Below are 17,107 nucleotides of genomic sequence, written 5' to 3' on the forward strand. Positions count from 1 at the left end.
TTTAAGAACATTTATTCTTATGTTCTTATATAATCAAAGCTTAAATATCATATAGTTGATGATGTTCTATAAAGTAATAATGAGATTCAATTATATGATTACGAGTTTTAAGTATATTGAAACTAACTGGTTACATCCAAGTATATATACTTCTACAAAGTGTAAAGTAGAATTTGTTGTCAATGAACTAGTTTGAGAATTGTCTCACTGGTTTTCTTACTTTTATCTAGTCTATGGTAAACTGTGATTGTGAAATTCCAGTCAAGATTACCCAACCAAATTTTTCTTGATGGCGATAGCATTGACTGAGAAATTTAATTTCATTCTTTGTTCTCATATTAGAAGATAAATGTGAGAGTTAGACTTTGAATAGAAGCAAAACAAAGATCAAGGACCATATCATGAGAGGAATCAATCAAATTTTAATTATCGGTAATTGCTTTGAACATTCTGTAAGGAGGCAAAACCCCTGTGACTGCTCATTCCAAACCAACCAACCAAACATGACAGCAACATCAAGACAAACCAAACCGAACCGTTTACCTCAACAAACTAACCCCACACTTACACGAGTCACAACTTATTTGTTTCCCTCTACACATTAAAAGAATAAACATTTGTCGAAAAGAAAGGAACAAGAAACATTGGAGAGGAACTGAGGAAGAAATGATGCAAAACCAATGAACCCGGACCCAAAAGGGTTAGTCAAAGTCAACATTTTGGAAGATCAGAAGGGGGTGGTTGCAGCTTCTGGTTGGGTCCAGCCCCATCTAATACTAGCCATGCCATTCTCAATCCCCAACTTGTGTGCACGTCCAGGTGACAGTGCATGAACCACACTCCTGTTTCAACCATAACTCAAATGTGACATAGATAACAATGACATTAGATAGAGACAGGTTTACAAACTCATGCATGACAACTTCATTCTATCTGATACAACTTTTTGTAACAAAAGGACTATACTTTTACAGAAACTTTTCTAAGTTTTATATCTTGTCATATTTTTATATTTTCTTATAACAAGAACATGTTCGATATGACACAACACGGTACAAGAATGTTGGAATTGAAAAATACATACCTGGGTTGTCTGCTTTAAACCGAAAAGCAATCCAGCCACCAGCAGGAACACCAGCTGTGTTCCTCTCAACTGGGTCAACAAGATTAAACTTTGCAGGGTCATTGTTAGGGTCATAGTTTCCAAATCCTTGCCCCACAATAAAGAAGTCATAACCATGAAGATGCAAGGGGTGGCTCTCAGCCCCAAGAATACTAGTGTCCTGCAACACTACCTCCACGCTGGTGTTGAACTTGAGCACCACCAACTTTGTGTCGTTAGTGACCATTGTGTTGTTTGGAGGTGTTCCTGTGTAGTTGAAAGGGTTCAAAGGGGTGGCAGGAAAATCAGTCTTGAAAACCCCATTAGCCTGTCCAGAGTAGTAAGCCTGCATGATGGAAATAGATGATGGAAGTGCAAAGGAAATGTTGTTCACTGAGGCTGCAAACTTGGTGCTGTTGCTTGGCCCTTGGCATGTTGTGTTTTTGGGGCAAGGATTGGTCCCGAGCCCCACAGTGAAGAAAAATTTTCTGTCCACCTTCTGGGGTACGCTGACGGGGAATTTAGCATTGGCCAAGCTTCTGAATTTTGCTGTGAAGTTTGCCACAAAGTTTGTGGCATTTATGGGTGGCAAAGTTGGTTGGAGAAGGGTGAGATTTTTGAGAGAAGAATGGTGCAAAGGTTGCGTGTAAACGAGGATACCAGCAGTGGTGGAGTTGTCGAAGGTGCCACGGCCTGTGAAATAAGGTCTAGCAGCCATTTGGTACGAGGCATTGGGAAAATATGGCTTGGTTTTGAGAAGAACGTTTGTGGTTTGTCCAGGTGCTATGAGGAGTGTATCTGTGTCAAATGGTTTGGTGTATTTAGCATCTGCTTCAACCACAGTTAGGGTGTGATTGGCTATGCTAAAGAAGAGTTCTTCGTTGAGTGCAGCATTGATTAGCCTTAGCAGATATGTCTTGCCTGGCTTCACCTTTAGTGTGTATGTATCTTCAAAAATCAATCATGAATTATCATTAAGTTTTCTATCATAGATGAAAAGCCACTTGTGTACAGTTCATTATTGTTTTTTTTTGTTGCCAAATTAGTCTAACTCTACCTGTTATGATATTTATAAGTTGCATTTGTTCCCATAATCAATGACCCCCCTATCATATTTGTCTAAATATACTGGTACTTTTTACTTTAAGAACAAAAAAAAATGGTTTTCATTTTCATTTTCATTGTTTATTTTTTCAAACAAGTAGAATATAGAAATAAAATTTCTCAAACAAGTAGTCAATTCTCTCTCCTAGTTTTTCTATCTTCAACCTTTACACGTGGTAAAAGTGAAACATGGGAATATGATTGAGAAATGAAAAAGATTGAAGTTTAACAATGTACTAAGATACACTTATTGTGTCTTTAAACACCCTGTTAATGTTCAAAAGTTGCCTACTCTATTTATCTTTCAAAAAAGACACCCCTTCATAGGATATATTGAAGATCCAACTTTAGGGTGGCATTATAGAAGACTTTGTTGTGTACCTTTAGAGGAACAATTATACAAAGGCCCAGGAAGTCCATTGATGGTGTATGCATCTGAAACATTAGGTCCCCCTCCTGTCTGCAAGGCTTGACTTATTACAGCTTCTGGGTCTACATTAAACCATTCCCCTGCAATCCCAAAACCAAGTTACCCTCACTAAATTTAACAAATTAATTGTATATATAAATATAAATATACCTATAACATTATATATGTGTATATATGTATGAGATAGTATCTCTAAATATAAAAAAGGAGCTGATCTTGATCATACTATTATGTAGGAAATATTACTATAGGTATTAATAAAGTATACCAAAAAGAATGGGGATTTCTTTGTATGGTTTCTGGAATGGATAAGATTCATTGTGCTTGGGGAGGATGATGATGGGACCATAAATGGTGGCTCTTAGCCATGATATGTGAGCATGCCAAAGCAGAGTTCCTCTCTGCCCAACAATGGTGAAGTTGTATGTGTATGACTGGTTGGTTTGTATAGGACACTGTGTCACATATGCTGGTCCATCAGCCCACCCACTTGTTATCTGACGGATACCATGCCTGCAACATTCCAAGATCAGTACAAAATTTGGATCATAACAAATTAAATCTGAGCTCAACTCACATGAAAAATTAACATAATTTTCTCTCAAACACGTTAACATAATAAGTTTATAAGTCTTTTTTCTTATACAGTGTGATACTTATAATCTAAAAATTTTGAGACATGAATGTGACTTAGACTTAGATTTGGATGAATAACTCTTTCGAAAACATATATTATAAAAGATAGCCCAAGAATGCAGTAATGTCTAGGAGATAGGGAAAAAACTAGGTTTCTAACTAGAAAGAACATACCAATGAATGGTTACATTGTTTGAGACATGGTTAACAACCTTAACCACAACTCTATCACCTTCCCTTGCAACCAAGCGAGGTCCTGGGAATTTACCATTCACACTCAGAATGTTCCTTGTGTGACACAATCTAGTCACATTCAGGTACTCCACCTACACACATGAAGAAGTAAACAAGTGGAAAATTTAGGAGTGTAAAAATGAATGCAAATGCAACTTTTGAAAGTGAACAAAGTTCATGATGGTGCATGATGAGTTTTGTCACTGTACATTAAATGTGTAGTGCCTTGTTATGCTCACTACAAACTCGGGAAACAATGGTAAAACCCAGAAACCAAAGAGAAGAACTCTGAGAACTGAAGGAAAGTGGGGGGAATCCATGTGTTGTGTTGGTTGGGAAAAATGAACTGAGATATGTAAGATTATATAGAGAAAATATAGAGGTTTGTCAGGTGGACATGGTTGTAGGTCTAGTTTAATTTTAGAGTGGACATGAAGTAATTAATAATTGTAAGTTGCCATTATTTTAGTTTCACAATCACCCTTAAACATTTTGGATGAGTATATGCAGAGGGGTGACCTAAAAACTATGATGACAACCCTTTAAGACTACCAATTTTCCTTGGACTTTATTTTTTTTCATGTCTTATTATTTACACCTGTTTTAAGGCAATTCTAAGCAAGCAATAATCACCAGTTGTTAAAATCCATCATTTATTTTTTCATACTTTGCTATAGTTTCACATCCTTTTTCTTAATAATATAATTAAACTTTTCTCTCAATTTCAATAATTAACAAATTTATTAGTCATCAAAAAAAACTACGGAACTGTTAAATATAAAATAATGATATATAATCTTTTTGAATATATTCACTGTTATGTTTTGCTGGCTTTTTCATATACAACTACCCTTAAAAGTTGTCCTTACATGCATGGCTTATTTCCCTCATTCCTTCTTATATATTTGTTTTCTCTAAAGATCTTTTTCTTTTCTTAATTAATCCTACTACATAGTCTATTTATTAGAGGATCGGTTTTTATTTTAAGCATACATATTTTGGTGTTGCATTGCAGACATTTAATTTACACTTATTTCTTTTGATCTCTCTGTCTTTATTTTGTATCACCTAACACTATCTATTATATTTATATTTGTTTCTATAATGTTCTCTCTCGAAGTCTAGTATTGAAGTGTCCATCAAAAGATATGCAAAAGAAGAAAATATAAATAATGAACAATGAAAAGATAAGATAAAAAAATAGAGAAGCACTAAACGAATTTTGAAATGACTAATAAACTTGAAATTGTGTATTATTTGAATTTGTTTGATATTAATGATGGATACTCAACCTCATATCAAGTATGGAGAAAAATATGGGTAACAATAGGATATAAAGACAAAAATAAATATGTACATATAACTTTAATTTTTTCATCTTCACATTCATTCTAATTTTAATTTATTAAATTATATTCTTAGTGTATGATATTATTTAAACATATATAATTATATTTATTTTAAAATTACATTCTTAATTTATTTAATTCATTTTAAAACATATATAATTATATTTTCATTACTATTATTTAATAATGAAAAAAATGTGTATTCTTTTATTTGTTAAATTCTTAATAATATATTATTTTTATTCTTTCAAGAAAGTACTTATTAAACATTTTAATAATATACTGATTATTTATTAGGAATAAAGTTGACAACCACATTTTTTTTTTCTAATCATATATATATATATATATATATATATATATATATATATATATATATATATATATATATATATATATATATATATATATATATATACAAAAATGAAGGAGTTTTTACTTTAAAGAAATATTAGAAATATTCTCAAACTCACCCCATTCTTGGGAGCTCGATGTGTATGAGTCATTACTCGACAATTTGTGGATGTGAAATGAAAAGACATGGATCTAGAAATACTTGAATATTTTACAAGCTTTTAGAAATGAAATGATGTGTATATATGTGTTCCTAGATCCGCGTGTATAAACAAAGGTCATATTCAATTGTTTTCAACACTACCAGTTCAACTCACACATTACGTTTTCATAACTCCAAACTTGGCTTCAACTATGGCCTGTTGCTTTTAGTCTGAGTTTCCCATGACTTCAAGCTGGGTCAAATCAATTCCATTACTTTTCTACATCTTTTCTTAAGTTGTAAACTAGTTGCAAGATGAAACATAACCACCATCAAATGCCACATTATATTAAAGGAAGAATTACAACTTAATTTATTAGGAGGAATGCATCTTCAAAATTATTCAATAGTCACTAATTGTAGTTCCTAACTATTTGGAAAAAGCTGAACTGTACATGTCACTTTGTCTATTATACTTGAAATGGAAAATAGAAAGTCATGATTAATATCTTGTAATTGGGTCAATATCCTAAAAATTGTAAGTATTTGAGATGATAGTCATAGATTCACTTGATCAACGTGACTAGGCAGCTAAACCAAAATATGACATATATAATATATGGAGAATTGGGAAATTAATATAATAACGAATGCATGCTTCTAAATGTTGAAAAGCTTTTTCCTTTTTATTTTTATGCCTTGTTGTAAAGTCAAAAGAATAATTGACATTAGATTTATTTTGTCATATAACTTCATCCTTCCCTCAATTATCTTCATTATCTAAATCATTTCTCATTAACAAAAGAAAAAAAGAAATCTCTTTCTCTTCTTTCTCTCTAATTCTACTTTTTCAATCTTTATTTTTTTCATAATGTAACTCAATCTCACAACATTTGGAAAGTCAAGAGTATACATATCTATTTAATATGATTTTTAAATAGAGTAAGCTTTTATTTGTTCTATACATATATTTTTTTTCCTGTGGATTTGTTATCAATTTTGGTAGAGTCAATTGAAAAAAGTGATTATGTTAACTTATTTTATCATGTACGGATGAAATTTTGTTATGTTTAGATACTTACTCTGGGTTCTTAAATTCTTATTAATCTTATTATTTAGATTTTGAAATTTTTGCTTTGAAAATAGTCATTACTGGTAAAAAGTTATTCATTATTTTGATAGAATTAATCATAGGATAAAAGACACGCATGTGAAGGTGACTTGGTCACTAAATTTTTTATTTTTGTGGAGGAATTGTGTTCTAATTGAATTATTGTACTTGAGTGTTGTTAGATTTGATTTGATAAATCATTGTTTAAAATGTTTTGGACTAAATATTGTTAGTAATGAATTGATCAAGTGACTAGGTTAGACATGTTAAGTATAATGTTTTCTTAAATGGAGTTTTCAATATAGTTTAGGCAAGTAAAATAAATTTATACAACATTTCTTATGAATAGTTATGAATTTGATATGCATACTTTGATTTAATTTGAAATAAGTATATAATGATGTTTGAGTAAATAATAATTTGAATTGTGCACTCGAATTTCTTAGAAGTTATAGATTCAAAATGCTTTTGAAAATACTCTTTAAAATCGATTGATTTTGCTGCTATGGTTGATTTCTCTAATATTTTTCACTTAAACTAAAGTAGAACAAGGGTTCAAACCTTGACTTAATTCCATTCTTGCTCAAGTAAAAAAAAAACAATTGTTCAGATAAAATTTTATAGTTGAAAATAACTTTGCTCTCAACTATATTCTTCTCAAGCAAAGGATTATTGAAGTGAAAATGACACTACAACCCAATTCAGTTTCTACTCAATTTTTTATTTAGCTAAAAAAATATTTTTATTTTTTTCTTTTTTTTTCTTATGGTCTTTTAAAGTCATCAATGTAAATATTTTTATAAATGTAAATTAAATATTATTGATTTATGGTTTTAGGTAAATGATATATATATATATATATATATATATATATATATATATATATATATATATATATATATATATATATATATATAACAATGCTTACTAAGATTTATGATAATTATATGAAATTATTGGTAGGAACAAGGCATTGACAATGTGGGATTGACACCAATGATTTATGGTTTCACTAGGTAGAACAAACACCAATGAGACCTGAGCCCAACCATATAAGGCATTGATATCACTCTCAACCCAAAACTTTAAAACAATGTGTTTATGGGTCTTTATTCTTATTATAGTGCTCTACTTTCTCATTTCTAGCCAATGTGGGACTTAGACTCACACTTGGATTTCTAACAATCTCCCCCTCAAGGGTGAGTCCCTTCAACCACATTGGTACACTCCTCTTCCAACGGAAACATTCCCAACCACGACCAGCGGAAGCATTCCCAACCACGAGTACTCATTTTTTGCCTTTTTTATGTACCGTCGTTCTTCTTAACGAGACACGCTTACCTAGGACTCTTGCCAAGAAGACTTTCGATACAAGAACCATACTACACTTGTCTGAGCCGGTTTTAACCATCGGCTCTAATACCACTTATTAGGTCTATAGAGGGGGTTTCACTAAGGAGAACAAACAATTATGGTCATATATGGGATGATATTTAAATTATTGTTTGTGTTATGTATTAAGTGTTAACACCTATATGAAAAAGAGAGATCCTCTTACTTCATTGATTATCTAAGTCACATATTTTAGGATATCAAGTGATGAGAAGTAGATGAAAAAGTTTTTACACACCGTTATTCACTTGTAAATCTAAGTTTTTGTATTCATTGATTATCTAAGTGTAACATCCCAGGCCAGGTGCCACAACCGTGAGTAGAAAGGAAGGAAAAACTATTTTCATAATAAAAGAGGAAACAATCTATGCAACTTGGTTGGTAGACGTGTGATGAAAATGTAGCCTCTAATAGTCTAACGTGAGGGTCGTCTAATAGGCTAAGAGTCGTCTAATAGAGGGGTCGCCTAACAAACTGGGTCGTCTACTTCCTGGTATCATCCGGTGAGTTTGAGGTCATCTAATGAAAACATATACATTATTCTCAAGGTTAAATCATGCAAAAGATTGTTTTGCTTACATAAAATCCTTAAGAAATAAAGGAAGAGTTACAAAATAATATCATCCATTAAATCTTCTATGAATGAGGTTCATCAATTTGAATCAGTACATCACCAAAATGGGTAGGTTTAAGAGGTTCAAAAGCACATAAGATTAAGTCTTAACACATCTAAAGAAAATAACACTTTTATTGATCTCGAGGAATGTCTAATCCCTTCCCATTTGTGTACCAGCTTATGCAACATCAGTTGCTCCAATGCAATGCACATTCATAGCATGGTAAAGCCAACAAACACACAAAAATGGTAAGTTAATCATAACATAATTATTATCACATCACACATCAGGCCATTCATACTAATATGGAGACACATCAACACTTAAGCTTTTCTGCAACGAATGAACATGATATAATATAAAGATTCATGATTTATGGATCTACTTATGGAATATGCAAGTGTAATGAGTAGACTCAGAGGATTTTGCACCTACCACATGATCACAATAGATTATGATCTCAATTGCAATTCTACTCATTCTTTGGAACCACATTCCTATCAGGTGACGAAGTTTAACTGTACACAAATTTGTTTCACACAACCATAACCACAAAAAAAAAAAAAAACTTGACTCTCACTCCTGCCTTTCTTCTACATGAGTCAAATGGTAAAATTGTGTGATTGTTGTATACATGTTGGTTTATGAAAAATAAAAGCAATAAACTCTACAAATAATAAATTAAGCAGTTCCCAATACTTTAGAGAATTGAATGCGGAAGCGTACCTTATGATTGGATTGGGAACAATAGATGAAGAAAGATGGTACCTGGTCTTCCAACTGTATAGCACCTGAAGGTTCCCTTTAGATTTTCTCTCTTGATGGGGAGGGAGAGAAAGGAGCAGGAATTATGCATAACATGCTCACAGATAGGGACCATGACCCCTTATGTAATTGTTGTCAATTACTTACTTAATTTCAATATTCTTAATTTGGCCCATTCATCAAATTAGAATATTGTTGACATTTACACATTTAATATATCATGATATATATATATATATATATATATATATATATATATATATATATATATATATATATATATATATGACCCAAATTGATAACAATACCATCCAAACAATGGTGAGTTTGAGTCTTATACCTTGTATTAAGAGAGATCCTAATGTAATTCATTTTTATAGTTAAGATATGTATTGGCTTGATCCTATGTTCATCGAGGGAATTTTTCACATTAAAATTATTGTGTTTTATTCTTTTTCTTTTAGACATGTTTAAAGTCCGTACAAAGGGACATGTTTCCGCTTTTGCTAAGCTACTTTGATTTCTCAACAATGTCAGCACCCCTTGCTAAGTGGTTTTCAATCAACTTCCGACAATTTTCTTTTGCATTCCTTGGTTTATTTGTATAAGGGCCATAGATTGTGTTTATTATCTTTTCTTTGACCTTTATAATTTGAAGGTTTGTTGCACAAATCCCTTCTTTTATTATGTATAAGTTTTAATTTGAATCAAATAACAATAGAATTATGTTTTAATTATCAGTTATAAACTTAATGATATATGTTTAATCTAGTGTAATTTAATTTTTATTATTCTTCATATCAAATACACATTAATAGTCTAACCTTATTCGTATCTTATAAATCTCACAAGTTGTTAACATATTATGTTGTTGATCTTGTTATAACTAAAAGAATATATATTAAACGATCTCTACTATTGATTCTTATTCAACATTTTAATTTATTTTTTTATTTAATTAGAATTTTTATAATTATATGGATTATCACATCATGTAATATCCTATAAGATGTCTACAATTTGTAACAATTTTCACTATTGTCTCGAAATTTTTGTAACATCATTTGCCTAAGAATATGTACGACTCATGAATTCCTAAATACCTTTGGCTATCTTCAAGAACACAAGTGTCATTGATTGTGAATTCTTTGAAATCCTATAACAAGGTTTATCATTGAGTGTTCTTCATCCCATGAATCATCTTTTGGACGATATATACGGACCAAAAGCTAAAAGATGAAAAAGATACCAGCTACTCCTGAGATATGTGTCCTAACAAATTGTGATGGGAGAACAACTAATGTTGCCTTAGTGAACATGTGCAGTAATTAAGGTTGTCGTAACATGCAATAGACAGTTGCAGTGTTCAAATCCAATTCTCATACGCTAAATTATACCTTTTGTCCCCTATCGTATTTATAAGCTTCAGTTTCATAAAATACCAAAGAAACAAATAAAACATCAACCCTAATTAACTTAAAGCTCTAACTTTTATGTAATTCATTATCTAACATCTATGGCAGTGATCACCTTGAAAGAGCCAAGATATTGAAACATTGGTATTTATATAGGAAAGACACATGATTACCTATCTTAAGTTTGTACAAAATAGTTATAACTTACCTCATTTGTGACTTTAAAATTATTTTCCAAAGTAATGCCATACTATACTTGACAATTATTTTTCATCTAAAATCTGTTAAGTATTTATTCTAATTCACCGCTACATGTTTAAGGTTCTTGACCAAGAGTACCAAGTTAGGGTAGGTGAGTCATAAAAAAGAAGTTATGAATACCAAGTCAAGTCTTGAAAGTATGAAAGACTTGGGTCAGCAGCACAAGTATAATTTTATTGATAAAATATTATGGACGAAATCAAAGTCAAACGAAGTGCAAAATCGCATCAAGCCAACCTTTCTACATACCTCAAATTCCAAAATTTCTATATAAGTTATCTTTAGTGATTAATTTGATCAAAATCGATATGTAGCCAGAGAGCAACCTTAGCACAAGTTATTCAGAATTACTTATCCCAATTTCAAAAGTAATTTAGTTTCCAGCGAGTGAAGTGAATAGTAGAAAAAAGAAAAATAGAATTCTGACATACTACTATAGCAGTAGCACATGAATGAAGAAGCTACAATAAGAGGCAAAATGCAAAACGGGAATTTAAATGACCAAATCTTGAACAACAGAAAATGTCAGAAAATGAAGCTAGGTAGTAACCAATAGGAGCGAAAACCTATGAAGGAAATTGAAAAAATAAAAATGTAAAAGGGAACAAATAAATACATCATCTTACAAATTCTAGAAGAGTTCGCATCAACCCAAAGCATATAATATATATATATATATATATATATATATATATCATCATTCCATAACTCATCATCAGCTAACACCTACGACATACCAAAAAAGGAATGCCCACAAAATAACACTACAAATAATTATTCTTTATATATATATTATCAAACTAATAAATAGTTAATTAAATACTCTTCTTTACTTCTAAAAGTAACAAACCAAATTCAGATACTCCTCAAAAATATAAAAAAGTTGCTACTACTTTGTTAAACACATGCTTCTTTCCTGGCTGGAACTGAAAACAAGGAATCAAGGTCAGGTGGGTGGAAGTACCCCTCCTTCGGCGGCGGTCGTCTCTTTCCGGCCACCGGCTTCTTCCTCGGGGGCGGCGGCGGGCAGATGAAAATCGCCGGAATCTGATTCTGCACCAACCTCGGCGTTCTGCACTCGTCTTCCCACTCCATGACAACCCAGCACTATCTTCAGACACCCTTTTGCCCCTTCTTTCAGAATCCAAAACCCCACAATTTTTTTCACCAAAAAAGTGCGGGCTTTCAAACTTTGGAGCAGTGAAAGTGTTTTTTCCAGGAGGTAGGGTATATATAAGTGGAGGAAAAATAAGAGCAAATTAATGCAATAATAATTTTAATTTAAAATTTTTGAAAATTTGAAAAAAATGATGGAATGGGAGAGGGTGGGATCGTGTGGGACGGGTGTAACGGGAAGCGGGTTTAACGAGCGGTGTGAGTAGGTGACAGCTAAGTGGTGACAGTATAACCTGCCACGTGTTGGTTCTGGAGTGGACGATGATGTGGATCCTGTGGGCCGCATTTCGCCGCGTTATTTTCAGGGGTTCAAATTAGGCGGCGCCATCAAAAGGTCGGTGTGTTTGCGCGGGAAGGAGCAAAATTGATTTTTTTTCAGAGGTTACCGGGCGGTGAGTCACGGCGTGATGCAGAGGTGGGGCCGTGGAGGACAACGGTGAAAGTTTTAGCTGTCGTTTTTGGGTTTCTTTGAGTGACGGGTGAGGTTAGTGGTGCTTATTTGTTACTGTTGGTGTTGCAACGTGGGACTGGTACAGTAATCATGGGCCTTGTTTGTCGTGTAGTTGAAACATGGGCTGGATTGTTAACAAATTCATTGTATTCCTCACTGACAGAAAATGAAGAGAGTAGAATTGCAGGGCCTAATGCTGATTCCAGATCTGTCATCTGTGAAAGTTTTTTTCTGGACACAATACGAAAAATCCATCAAATTATTCACAAAATTATCACCATAGATATGGAGTATCTGGGGAAGGAAGGAGGTCACACTTCTGTGTATTAGGTTCATATCAATGTCTTCAAATTAATGCAATAAAAATTTAGTATTTATTGATATAAAGAGTAATTAAGCAGTATCATCATCCAATTTGGAGATTGAGAATTGTTCAGATGCATTATTCTTAAAATTAAGAGGTTTAATTATAAATGTGTTGGTAGTTTGCATAAGGTTTTAAATTTAGATGATGTTTTAAAGATTCACTTGATATCATGTGTGTTGTTATCATTAAATTTATCGATAAAACATTGCAGTCATATTTTACACTTTAAATCGTTTGTTGTGTTTATTCTTTAAATTTAATTTAGGTTTCATTTCTTTTAACAAATAAGTTTTGGATGAGCTTTAAATTCTCAATTATAGCGATTTTTTATTAAATTATTTTTGTATTGTTTGTTAAATAATTGTAATATAATTTTATATTACTTAGTTTAATTATAATACGTTAATTATTTTTTTTATTGGAGAATAGTGTAGAGTTTTCTTAAAACATTTTACCTTTTCTGTAATACTCTAAATTTGTATTATTGTATATGATGTATAGTGATTTCTATTTATTCCCTTTTTACGTTTTTAAATTAAAATTACGTAAATATACATATGATGATTATCTTAGTTATCATCCAAAATAAACTTATGTTGATTAAATTAGCATTTCATGACATGCTTTACTTTTACAAATACACTACGGAACTACTTCTGAATGATTTAAATATTCGAAGATTTCACTAACATATCTGTTAACTTAAAATCACTAAAATTTACCAAAATAACCGAAAATTATTATTTTATGTTTTAAATGGTGAAAGATAACCATATCACGGCATTGTCGTGTTTGAATAAATTTCTCAAGGAATATTTATAAAGTTTATAAACTAATGTTAACCGTTCAACATCAAAAAAGAAAAGTAAAACAACCTAATTTTATATTTATTTGTTGAAATGGTTTTGACCAAGTATTTGTTTTGGAAAAGGGTTGTATTGAAGCATGTGGAAAATGAAGAAATGTTGCATAAGTAGATAGTTATGGGTGGTAATTTGGAATTGTGAGGGGTGGCTCAGGGCAGTATTGTGGGCAAACATAACTAGATAGTGACACATCATAGTCCAAATCAAGATATGTTGGGTTTCAAATCTCAATCTCAATCTTCCAATCCTATAGACAATGACAAGTGGCATCATCAATCAAAATATTTTGATCTTACCCTCAGGACAAAACTACAGCAGTGGACGGTGATGTGTCAACAATCGGATGCAAAAATGAAAAAAGAAATGGGTAATTTGGAGAGGAAAATGTGTTGAATATATAAACTAGAACTTGAAAAGAAAAACAACAAATTTTACATGCATGCAAGCTAAATCTTTGCTCAATCGAATGTGTATTTTGGTTTAATGAACGGTGAATTTTACAAACTGTGTTTCGTGAATTTATTGGCAAAAGATAATGTTAGGATATGTTTCTCGATATTTACTATTTGAGAGGATTGGAGAGGATAAATGAAAATTGGTGAGATACATTTATTTCTAATGATTTGTACAGATAAATTTGAGAAGAAATGAAATATTTTCACCTTTCATGAATGAAGAGGTAAGGAGGGAAAGACAACTCAACACCTATATTTTTACTTAAATGTCCATATTTTTTTAAAATTTCAAAAGAAAAATCTGAACCAAACAATATTTCATTGAATTTAAAGAAGTTTTACAATTGTAAATATTGAAAAATTTAAAACAATCGGAAATTAAGTTAAGAAAACCAAATTTGCAAATCATCTAGTCTAATGTTGTAGAAATCTATAAAATAAGTTGTCTAAGTATTCCTTATGTAGTTCATGAACTCATAATCAAATAGTTGAGCATAATTGAAGTAATGCAAAAGACAATAAATTAAATTAGTACATAAAAGATAATAGTTAGACAATTATTTGGTCTCAACATCTATTAATATCAACTCAAATAATGGTTGTGATCTATTACATCACATAATATTCACACTTGTACCCTTCGATTGTTTGTTACACTATAATTTAATACCAACACAATTATACCATATTTGATTAAGAAAGTAAAACAACCAAACAATTATATTTTGACAAAGATAGAGAACCTTGAGTGGTAGTCGTGTGAGCTTCTATCATCTTGTAGTTGGTTTGCCCTCCAACATATTATATCTAGAGTACAAACTAATAAAAAAAACACTAGTTAAGATTCGCTTATATAAAAGAAATTACATAAATTGGCATTCTTACCAATCAACTATTTGTTTTAAATGCATGTTGGATTTCTTATACAATGAACAAAACTATGCAATATTGTCATCAGTCGAGGATATGACAAATAGTTGCCAATGACAATTGCATTGAAAATAATTATCATTACAACTCAAAATGATAGATTATAATTTGAAGACACAACAAAACTACAGTTACTCATGAATATGAGGTGCAAAATATATTTATTTCTCCCATTGAACTAAGATGTTGCTGATATATGTTTGGATTTCAGATTTTTTATTCTTCGATGGATAAATATGTTGAGAGTCCATGAATCCATACAAATTATGTGTTCCTTCATTTTGACATAATTTAAAAGAAAATCATTTAAAGCATAATTAATTGACTATATATAATATTTAACATTATGGTAAGACTTACATCATCCATAAACTAGATAATTGAAATATTTAGTTCTTGGTTCATTGTCGCAACCTCTAACACATATAATATGTGTATTATAAATTGTATTTCACCGTCTCAACTAAATACATCAAAATACCACAAAACCTCCATTGGGTTTGTACCTAAGGTGTTAGCAACCTCTAATAATGCATAGGATCGTCTATAGATACACATTGTTTCTTTATCTAAAGGTTATTTTTGTGACAATGTTGTTGTTACATGGAAAACAAATTAAGTTTCAACTACAAATCATGCAAACTTACAAATATAATTAAGAAAGTTTTTATTAGGAGGTCCAAACTAAGAAAGACTTAAATGTCTATGCCACAATATATACTCATATATTGGCACATGAACTATAGCATCACCATGGCAAACTTTCTTAATCATGAACTTGACGACATCTAGGGAGAGGACGGGATTATATAATATTGTGACCTCTTTAAATACTTTTCTAGGGGCCACTAACTTCATGTCATAAGCGTCTTAAAGATATAGCTCTAAGGGCCACCAACCTCCTTTGCTACTTTCTAAGTAACTGCCTCTATCATCGTTGGTGATATGCTTTGTTAAGTGCAAAAGAGTCTCTAGGTGTGATATAAGAGTATTGATAGGAAGAGGGTCCAAAGCAGTGGTGAATGCCTACTCATGCTTTAGTAGCACACACACATCTAGGCTGGTCATCTAGTTGCAGCATTAAATATGTTTTGACGACCATGAGGAGTGAACATATCTTTGAAGTTTTGCTCAACTAAGGAATCATGCAACATATACCAAACCCTGATTTCAACTCTATATTAAGTTGAGATAAGAAAGTTGAATATTATATAAAGAAGAAATGTAACCCATTGGCCCTTTGTTGACCCACTCATACTTTTTCCATATTTTTTTGTCTCTCTCAAGTCCAAAAAGAAAAATTACTAAATGGATATAATAATATAATAACAGTAATAAAAGAGAGAGAGAAGAGAAAACATGGAAACTCTTGCACCTCACATTTGTTTCCCATTTCCTTCCACAAGTCATTCTCCTTCTTCCTTTTCTCCCAAATTCTTCCACAATTCTTATCCTTCTTAAAATCTAAATGACAAATTGAGGAGAAAAAGAGCATTTGAACCGATATGATTTTAAAATTGTGTTTCTAGTGTGGAGTAGCTTAGTTTATTGAACCGTGGAGTTTTATCTTGAGAAGAACTATTCTAAGACAAGGGAAGTTAACCTATGTATAATAATTGTCTGGTTTTAAGTTGACAAATTAATTTTGATTATGAAATTGGGAACTATCAAGATAGTTGTTGATGACTTGATCTATTTGGTTTTTGGCTTGAATGTATTGATCTTTTGATTTTTGGCTTGTGCTTGTGAAACTGATTTGGTTGTATTAGAATGATCCAATTTGCTTTATCTAATGTTTATTTTGAACTAAACAATGTCTTTTGGATTAAAGAGAAGCTAGATTAACCTAAGTGATAGATTGAGTGATCTAAGTCGATTGAATTGGAGTTGTTCGCTGATATGGTATCGAACGACACCACTAGACCGTTGAACATCATCTGAAAAACTCAA

General features: G+C 31.6%; 1 protein-coding gene across 1 annotated transcript; it reads right to left on the minus strand.

The window, feature by feature from the left end:
* Positions 1-402: 402 nt before the first annotated feature.
* LOC114184082 (laccase-17-like) lies at positions 403-3,834 on the minus strand. Its single transcript, XM_028071321.2, has 6 exons — positions 3,716-3,834; positions 3,447-3,598; positions 2,905-3,149; positions 2,588-2,716; positions 1,085-2,050; positions 403-842 (listed from the first exon to the last, which is right to left on the minus strand). Exons 1-6 carry the CDS (start codon positions 3,824-3,826, stop codon positions 712-714), a joined length of 1,734 nt encoding a protein of 577 aa, XP_027927122.1. The 5' UTR covers positions 3,827-3,834; the 3' UTR covers positions 403-711.
* Positions 3,835-17,107: the final 13,273 nt, after the last annotated feature.

The sequence above is a fragment of the Vigna unguiculata genome, chromosome 5 (genome assembly GCF_037176805.1).
Source record: "Vigna unguiculata cultivar grain cowpea cultivar isolate G323 ecotype 2 chromosome 5, ASM3717680v1, whole genome shotgun sequence".
Classification (NCBI taxonomy): Eukaryota; Viridiplantae; Streptophyta; class Magnoliopsida; order Fabales; family Fabaceae; genus Vigna; species Vigna unguiculata.